At 52.6% G+C, this 9,736-nt stretch overlaps 1 protein-coding gene across 2 annotated transcripts in view; it reads left to right on the top strand.

Moving 5' to 3' along the window:
- Positions 1-5,027: 5,027 nt before the first annotated feature.
- Positions 5,028-9,736, top strand: part of FGD1 (FYVE, RhoGEF and PH domain containing 1) — a 36,119-nt gene continuing 31,410 nt past the window's right edge. For both annotated transcript variants that reach the window (XM_059911985.1, XM_059911986.1), the window contains exon 1: positions 5,028-5,443. In XM_059911985.1, the coding sequence (XP_059767968.1) occupies positions 5,137-5,443 (307 nt within the window). In that variant the 5' untranslated portion in view covers positions 5,028-5,136. The remainder of the gene's footprint in view (positions 5,444-9,736) is intronic.

Raw genomic sequence — 9,736 nt, 5'->3', positions numbered from 1 at the left:
ACCCCCATCCCTGCCCTCAGGATCCCCAGACCACATTGTGGGAACTACCGCTTTGGGATAGACACCTAAAATTGCTGGACCTAGAGTATGTGCATAGTTCAGCTTTACTAGAAAATGGCCAACATTTTCTAGAGTGGTTGTATCAGTTTACACTCCTACCAATGGTGTATCCATTCACTCTTCATCCATTCTGGTTTTCACCCCACCACTCCTCCAAAACTACTTATATCAAGGTCACTACCAACACCCATATTGCCGTATCCAATGGACCCTTTTCAATCCTCATTTTAGTTGACTTCTCAGCACTCTTTTTTTTTTTTTAAATAATTATTTATTTATTTATTTATTTATTTATTTATTTATTTATTTATTTCTGGCTGTGCTGGGTCCCCGTCTCCGCGCGAGGGCTTTGTCCAGTTGCGGCAAGCGGGGGCCACTCCTCATCGCGGTGCGCGGGCCCCTCACTATTGCGGGCTGTCTTGCTGCGGAGCACAGGCTCCAGACGCGCAGGCTCAGCAGCCGTGGCTCACGGGCCCAGCCGCTCTGCGGCATGTGGGATCCTCCCAGACCAGGGCTCGAACCCGTGTGCCCTGCATCGGCAGGCAGACTCTCAACCACTGCGCCACCAGGGAAGCCCTCAGCACTCTTAAAACATCCCTGACACATCGCTAGTTATGTCCCTATCTCTTTACCTCTTTTCAGTCTCTTTGCCACCTCCTACTCCTTCATCCAACCTCTAAACTTGAAATTTCTCAGAGCTCAGTCATGGATCCTCTTCCTTTCTCTTCTGTCTCAGACTGACTTCTTCTCTCGTGGTTTTTTAATGCTATTTCTATACTGCCAACTCTCATTTATATCTGAAACCAGACCTCTCTGAGATGTACAATATATACCACTATCTGCTTGACTTCTTCATTTGGCTATTTCAAGGGCATGTAAAACTGAACTCTTGATCTTCCCCTGAAAACCTGTTCCTCTTTTCTGTCTTCCTCATCTCGATGAATGACCTGGCCTCACATCACCAGGTCCCTGGGAGGTATCCTTGATTCCTCCCTCTCCCACCCGCAAGCCACCACACCAAGCCCTTTCAATTCTAAATATCTTTCAAATCCACCTCTCTTCATCTCCACCTCTGCCACCTTAGTCCACTCACCGTCATCTCTGATTGCAGTAGACTCCTAATCTTGTCCACCTCCAATCCAATCCACAACAGCCAAAGTAATCTCTTTAAACATTAACTATACCATGTCAATTCCAAGCTTAAAACCTTTCAATGTAGTGTATTTCAGCATTTGGGGGATAGGAAGTATCTACAAAAGAGATACTATTTCATCATGATCATACATGATGCAAACTGAGACATGCTTACCCCTCCTACCTTCTGCAGTTTGACCCACATTTAAAAGCACTGCTTCAGGGCTTCCCTGGTGGCGCAGTGGTTGGGAATCTGCCTGCCAGTGCAGGGGACACGGGTTCGAGCCCTGGTCCGGGAGGATCCCACATGCCGTGGAGTGGCTGGGCCTGCATGCCACAACTACTGAGCCTGTGTGCCATAACTGCTGGGGCTCGCACGCCTGGAGCCCGTGCTCCTCAACAAGAGAAGCCACTGCAGTGAGGAGCCCGTGCTCCTCAACAGGAGAAGCCACTGCAATGAGGAGCCCGTGCACCGCGGCGGAGGGTGGCCCCCGCTCGCCGCAACTACAGAGGGGCCACGCGCAGCAGGGGGGACCCAACGCAGCCAAAAATAAATAAATAGATAATTTTTTTAAAAAAACACTGCTTCAGTACCTTTTTATTGCTCATAGAATAAGATCTATTCTCCTTACCATGGCCTATAAAGCCCAACATAAGCTGGCTTCTGCCTGCCTACCTCCTCAACCTCACATCCCATACCTCTTGCCCTCAGCTTACTGTGCTCCAGCCACACTGGCCTTCCTGCAGTTCCTAAGTATACCCTTTCCCTTTCTTCCCAGGGCCTTCTCACTTGCCGTGGCCTCTGCCTGGGACACTTTTGCCTCCACTCTTCATCGGCTAACTCCCATTCCTTTACTCACCTTAAATATTGGCCTTGCCTGAATCTCAGGCTAAATTGCCCCCACCTGTTATTCTCTTTCCTATCACCCTGTTCCAACTCTTTATAGCCTTATCACAATTTGTAATTTTGTGTGTTTATATGTTGTAATTATGTATTTGTTTACCTCAAGTCCTCTCCAGCACCAGACTGAAATTCTGAGGGCCGAGTTTGTTTTCCATGATCTTGTTCATGTCTGTCTTATTCACCACTGCATAAGTAGTGCCTCATACGGTGCCTGGCCCAAAGTGTGTGCTCAAAAGGCATTCATCAAATGAGCAGAGATCTGAAGAACAAATGAAATGGAACTGGGGAGATGTGGACAGAATTTCTTGCAGATGCAACAGCATATGCAAAGACTCCAAAGCTAGACAGACTAAGGAACAGTCTAATAATTTCAGCTTTGACTCAAGCATGGAGTCTGGAAAGGCTGGTGGCGGTCAAATCATGAAGAGCCCAGCTTAACTTTGCCTGTTGAGGAAGGTAGTTTTCCTTTTGAGCAAGTGGGGGACTCATTGAAGGGTTCTAAACGTGAGAGTGATATGATTTTGGTTTACCTTTTCAAAAGATCATACTGCCTACAGTGAAGAGACTAGATTCCAGGGAATACGACTGAAACAGGGAGGTTGTGACAGTATTCAGGTTAGAAATGGTGCTGGCCTAGATTAGGGTAGTAGCAGCAGAAATAAAAGAGACTACGTAAATAAATTTGGGAGATATTCAGGAGATAAAAAATGACGGGACTTGGTGATTGCATGGGAGTGGAGGAGAAAGAAGAGGGGTATAGCTCAGGTTTCTGCCTTGACTGGGGTCATTCGCTAAGGTAAGGCACAAAGTAGGACAAAAAGGCTGGGAGGAGGATACCTTGAGTTGGAGAGAAGCTGAGGCTTTAGGTGTCTCCAGGGTATTCAGGCAGAGCTATCTGTCTATTAACCCATTGAACGCATAGGTCAGGAGAAGTACCTGGACTTGTATCAATTTGGGAGTCATCAGCAAAGAAATGATAGTTGAAACCATGAGAATGAATGTAATAATCATAGGAAAGAGCAGAGAGAGAGAAGAGAGCTCAGGCCAAAACCTAAAGAGCACCAGCATTTAAGAGTTGGACAAGGAGTCTGGAAAGTAAAAAGGAGTTACCAAGGAAGCAGGAGAAAACTGAGAGTGTGGTGTCATGGAAGTGGTTTAAGGAGGAGGGAGTGGTCACTAGTGCCAAATGCTACCAAGAAGTCAGGTAAGATAACCTCTGAATAGATTCTATTGGATTTAGTGACATGGGCCATGGCAGACCTTGATAAGAGAGCAGTATCAGGCAAATAGTAGAGGCAGATTGGAGTGGGTTGAAAGATAAGTGGGAAGTGGGAAAATTAAGACAGTTAAGTGTAGGCGACTCTTGAGACGTTTATAGAGGGAAGAGAGGGAGGTGGTTGGAGAGGGAGATTTTTTGGTAATTTTTAGATGGAAGAGACCTGAGTATGTTTAAATGCTGTTGGGAAGGAACAAGGGACAGATTCTGTAGGTTTGGTGGCAAGAAGGAAAGAACTTCCTTTTTGATGACTTCTGTTTACTCTGCGAAGTAGGAGGTGGGGTCATCTGCTGAGGGTCAGGGGACAGATGGAGAAGTTGGGGGTTTGAGGAAAAGGGAGGTTAGAAATGGCTGTTGCAGAGCATGAGAGAGAAGGCTGCCCGGGAACGCATAGTAGGGTTGTGGGTCAGCACCAAGGGCCTGGTAGAAGCTGGGGACCATGAGTTTATAGTGGCACAAATCTGTGAGGTTGAATAGTTTGCTCCAGCAGTGTTTAGCTGCCTGGGCACAGGCATGGAAAAGGCGGACAGTTGGACTGATTCAAGGTTGGAATGTTGCCAGGCAGATGCGACAATCCTGGGAACTGAGGCTATTGGCCAAAGAGTGGCGAAGTAAAGAACCATGAGGTCTGGTCTGAGCTGCGTGAAGAGTATCAAAGGCAAGTTCCCTATGAGCCAAGCTCTAGGGAAACTTTGGAACATGTGGAAAGGTTGCTGGAAAAGAGATTGAACGATGAGCAGAGGGAGGCAGAACTGAGATGGAACAGAAAGGCAGATTTGGGGGTTTGAGCCCGTAGACTTGACTGTGCGGGACCAGGGGGAGATGGGGAGGACAGGCTGAGGGGGAATTTTTAAGAAGAAGGAGGGCCTTGAAGGCGGTCGCAGCGAGAATTGAGGCCGGCCGAAGTGAGGAGGCGTGGCCAGGCGCAAATCCCGGGCGAGGGGGCGGGGCCCGGGCAACTGGGTCCCAGCGCCGCTGTGGCTGCGGCTGCCTCAGCGACTGCTCCCGCCTCCCCACCCCCCTTCCCCGGGCTCCTTCCCGCCCGCCGCCGCGGAGACCCAGGCCGAGGCTGGGGAGGACGGCGAAGCCGGGCCCAGGCTGTTCCCCTGCCCCCGCCGCTGGAGCATCGTCAGGAGGCATTGGCTGAGGGGGAAACCCCCAGCCCGAGCGCGCGGCGTACACGCGCGCCCCCCGCCACCGCCATCCTCTCCTCCCTCCCTCCCTCCCCTTCCCTCTCCTCTCCTCCCCTCCGCCCCCCAGCCTCCGCTGCGGCGGGAGGAAGAACCTTTTCCGACCAGCCAGGAGAGCCCAGATCGATTCCCATCTGGGGAGAAAGAAGAGAACACGCACTCGGAACAGACCGGCCGCTCGCCCCGGGGCCACGGAAGTGGTTCGCCGCTCACGAGAGAGCCCGCGCCGAGCGCTACCCCCCGACCCTCACCCAGCCGCTGCCGCATAGACAGCGCTCCCCAGCGGGCCCCCGGCCCCGCCGAGCCCACTCCCCGCGCGGGGCCCGGGCCGGCGATGCCTGGCACCGCAGCGGCGGTGGCCGCGGCTGCTGCTGGTACTGCCACCGCTGCCACGGCTGCTGGCCCGGGCCCGGGCCGGGGGCTCGAGTCTCCGCAGTGGGGCTGAGCCCGCAGCCCCGCCCCCCGAGCCTGAGGCCGCTGCTCCGCCGGGCGCCGGGCCTCCTCCGCCCGCGCCTACGCCCCAGGAGCTGGAGCCAAGCGGGGAGCCTGGGCCCCGCGCCCAGGCCCGGACCATGCACGGCCACCGAGCCCCGGGGGGCGCCGGGCCTTCCGAGCCCGAACACCCAACCGCGAACTCCCCCAGCGCCGCGCCACCGGCCTATGCCGACTCGGACCCTGGAGCCTCGGAGCCTGGACTGCCGGTGCCCAGGGGATCAGGCTCGGCTCTCGGAAGCCTCTTGGATCCCCAGTTTGCCGGACCCTCGGACGCCAGTCTGGGCGTCGCTCCAGGCCCCCGGGTCTTGCCCTGCGGCCCCAGTCCACAGCACCACCGGGCCCTGCGCTTCTCCTACCACCTGGAGGGCTCGCAACCCCGGCCTGGTGAGTGATCGAGAAAGCATGGGAGCCCGAGCCATGGGCCTGGGAGCGGGTTCTTGTTCTCGGGCCCTTTAAGCCCCACCTCTGGGCCGGCCCGCTCACCCCAGCCCTTCGTCTCTTCTCAACCCGCAACCCCTTCCCTCGCTCCTCGGCCTTCGTCTAATTCTTTCAACCCCTGTCCCCCCCCTCTCCCGCCTCCTCTCTGTCCCCTGTGCCCCCTCAACCCTTCCGACCCTCTTCTCTTCCATCTGCTGAGGCTAATGGGAGAGGGAGCACTCTAAGAAAAAGGGGCTGGATTGCAAGGCAGTAAGGGGGGTTTGTTTGGGGGAATGGGAGAAAAGGAGTCTCCCATTTGCCAAGTGCCTACATTGTGCCAGGCACTGGGTGCTTTACATGGGTTTTCATTTCATCTTCAGGAGCCTCCTGTGAAGTAAGTATCATTAGCCCCACTTTGTAGGGGAGGAAACTGAGGCTCAAAGAAATTAAGTAAGTTGCCCAAGGTCACACAGCTAGTATAGAGACAGGATTCCAAACCAGATCTATTTGAGTCCAAAGTCTATGGTCTTTCTGCTTCCCAAACTGAGGCTGGAGACCATGAAAGTAAAGCCAAGCCTTCTGCTTATGTGATTTTCTCCTGTACTGTTCAGCAGCTCTAGAGTATGAGTGGAAAAAAAAAAAAGAGGGATGGTGGATTGATCCAAGGTTGGGGTTTTGCCAGGTGTATGTGGCAGGAGGACAAGGGAAGGAGGGAGTAGAAGGTGCTGATGAGAGAGAAAGGTGGAAGAGGTGGGCCTTGGGGGTCAAGTTGGAGGGAAGGGCTGGAGGGGCTGGTAGGCAGGGAGACAGCAGAAAGGTGGTGATGGGGGGAGGCAGAAGCCAGTTGTAGCAGAGCTGCAGAGGTGCAGGGCTATAAGGTTGTTTGTGAGGCGAAGTCAGGATGCTTGAACTTGGATTTGCAGAGGTGGAGCAGCTCTAGGTCAGGCTGGGGCCACACACCACTGCCTGGAGAGACCTTTGCACTGCACAGAACTGAGTGCCTGAGGAGTCCAGCAGGGCCTCCCCCGTCTGGGGACATCCCATGTGGACCTGAGCCCAGGAGCCATGGAGGAAGAGCAGTATCTTCCACTGGGCAACACTTGAAGTAGCTGTTGAGCCTCTGGGACCTCCCAGGGTCCACATCCCAGGCTTCTCAGGTTTGGGGGGACTGTGGCCCAGCACCAGGTAGCATTAGTAAAGCATAAAAGTATGGGCAACATGTGCCCCTTGCTGCTCTTGTGACCTTGGGCTAGTTGTGGAACCTCTGGGAGTTCTCAGGGGCTCCCTCGGTGTGGGCTGGAGATAACCAGCTGACAACAGGCCTTTAACACCCTGCCCTGCATGTTGCTCCTGCTGACTTTCCAAACTCCCCTTGACAGACACTGTGTGGAGAAGGTTACTCACCCACTTTACTGCAGCACCTTCTTTCAGATCCCAAAACATGCCACAAGCACTCCCACCTCAGGGCTTTTGCATCTGCTTTTCCCTCTGCCTGGCAGCTCTTCCCCCTGCTCTCTACCTGGCTTGTTTCTTATCTTTCAGGTCTCAGCTCAGATGTCACCTCCTCTGAGAGACCTTCCCTGATCACTTTAGGTAGGGGCCCTTGTGGGTCTCCATCGAAATTGCCACTGCACTTCCATCTTTGCACTTAGTACATATGCAGTTATCTTATTCTATGTGTCTACTTATTTATTGCCTGTCTCCCTCAACTAGAATGTGAGCTCCTTGAGGGCAAGGGGATTATATCTGTTTTGTTCACCGTTGTATCCCCAGCAACTAGCATAGTGCCTAGCACACAGTAGGTGCTCAATAAATCCTTGAACAAATGCCTGAACAGATACAAAGGGACCACATAGTAGGCCCTCAGTAACCATTGTCTAAGAGAAGGACAACTGAGCTCCTGCCCTCCAGATACTCTTGGTATGGGAGTCAGTAGCTGGGTAGCATCTAGGCTTCTGATCTCTGGCCTCTGATCAATACACAGCAGTGATTCTTCCCACTCCATCAGTCCTTCCAAATTACAATCAAAATACCCATCCTGAACCACTCCCCTCCTCCCCCCAAAAAGCAGCACAAAGTTCCTACGATCCTTTTTCCCAATGAAGTCCCTGCCTCTCTAATTGATGGGTGTCTTTTTCTTTCTTTCACTTCAAGTTGAGGAGTGGGAATAAGAAGGGTGTCAGGGAAGGACCTGGCCTCCCATCCAACCATTCTTAACTGACTCACTGTGGAACCCCGGGTGAGTGACTTCCCTTCTCTGAGCCTCAATTTCCTCATCTAGAGAATGCCATGAGAAGTCTATGAGATACTGGTTGCAAAGCCTGCAGAATGAAATAAAATTTAAAAAAAAAATAAGAGAAAAACCTTCTGAAGAAGAGGCGGAGGAATTACTCAGGCCCTGGCAAGACAAGCGCTGGGCCATGTGATTCACAGCAGCATGGGGCGTGAGATCCCGCCTCCCCCACTGCCCTTCCAGCCCAGGGGTAGGCACAAGTGACTTGCTTCTCTCTCCACAGGACTTGCCTATAATTGGCCCAAAGAGGGCAGGGTTGGTAGTTGTAGGGTGTGTGTGTGTGTGTGTGTGTGTGTGTGTGTGTGTGTGTGAGTGAGAGAGAGAGAGAGAGAGGGAGAGCGTCAATTAAAGGGTTGAAACATTTTCGTCCACATGTTAAGATTTCCGTGTGCCTCCCCGCTTCCTCCCTCAGACTGCTGAGGCCTTTATAGAATCACCATCCTTAGGGGCAGTGGCCCATCCTGGTGGGGGGGATGGTTTTTAAAATAATATATCTTATCCATGTGAAAGCTTTGAATTGCTTCAAAGTGCTTTCTCTTTTAGTTACCCTGATTCCTAGTGGGGGGTTGGTTGATTGTTTTTATGCCCATTTCCCAGTTTGATAAAACCTAAGGCCTTATTGGGTTACTGAGATAACTAAACTTCTCTGAGATACCAGAGAGGGCTTTGAGAGAGTCAGAAAGGAGTTCCCAGGTGTAGGTTTGCTCATAGAGATTTGGGGGGAGCCCTGCCCTCTTCCTCAGCTTTGGGAATATCTTTCCAGATGCTGATTGGGGGATAGCTTGGGACTTGACCCTAGCTCAGTCAAAGGAGTTGCACCTGGTGTTAAAGCCTTTTCGTGGGTAGTGGAAGGACTCAGCCTGTTGAGGGGGGCAGCATGAGGGGCTGGCTCCTGATTTGGAGCCTGGGCCATCATCTGACACTCTAAGAGTAAGAATTGGAGCTGGAAAGGCCCCTAGTCACCGTCTGGTCCTGGGCTTCCTAAACTGGATGAACATCAGAATCCCCCTTGTTGACTTTGAAAAAATAAATGTGATTCCCAGACTCTACCTCAAAGCTCCAGGATCTTAGGGTTGCAACCCGGGAATCTATTTTGAAAGCTCCTCAGGTGATTCTGATGTATAGCCTAGAGTGGGAACCATCCTTGAGCTGGGACAGTGGAGACTCTGAGAGGGAGTTTAGCTGCGGTCCTACAGTGAGTCAGCATCATTAGGATACCACATCAGCCTCCACTCTGAGGCCCTCTCCCCAGGGCCTTGTGTGGGCCTCCCACCATAACGCCCAACCCTGAAGGGAGGCATGGGATCTAAGCTAAAGGGAGTGAGTCAACCTCTCACCCACATACGCACAAACACTGGCAGCCTCAGTTTACCCTTTATGCCTAGCTCTTATGTATGGCTGCCATTTGGCAGTTTAAGCTGGAAGGCAGTTACAGTTTTGGGACTCTAGGCAGAGGAAACGCTGGCATCAGCAGCACCCAGCACAGGGCCTGGCCCAAAGGAAGGGCTCTAGAGGGGTGCCAGCAAGGTTTGCAGAGCTAGGAGGAACACAGAGAGCAGTTCAGGTAGGAAGTTCAGTGGGAGCAAAGGCACTGAGACATGAGGCATCCTCGGACAGGGGCTGGTATTGGGAGAAGTAGAGAGATAAGGCTGGCGAAGGGACTTTATCCTGAGGGCAAAGGGGAACCTTTGAAGGGGAATGATGTGCTCAGATGTGGGTGTTTGAGAAATCCCCACGGCTGTATGTGGAGAGTGGATGGTAGGGGCACAAGAGTGGGGTCAGAGACCGGCAGGTAGGGGTCGCAGTCATCCCAGCAAGAGGTGATAGTAGCTTGGGTTAGAGTGATGGCAGGTGAGGAAGGTAAGATCTGAGAGATATTTTGGTGCTAACATGGACAGATCTTGGTGGTGGCTTGGACGTAGAGGCCGAGGAAGAAGGAAAAGTCCAGGATGAGTCTGGGTTGTTTT

Source organism: Balaenoptera ricei, chromosome X, assembly GCF_028023285.1.
Source record: "Balaenoptera ricei isolate mBalRic1 chromosome X, mBalRic1.hap2, whole genome shotgun sequence".
NCBI classification, from domain to species: Eukaryota; Metazoa; Chordata; class Mammalia; order Artiodactyla; family Balaenopteridae; genus Balaenoptera; species Balaenoptera ricei.
The sequence above is the reverse complement of the archived record's forward strand: the minus strand, read 5'-3'. Positions and strand labels throughout refer to the sequence as shown.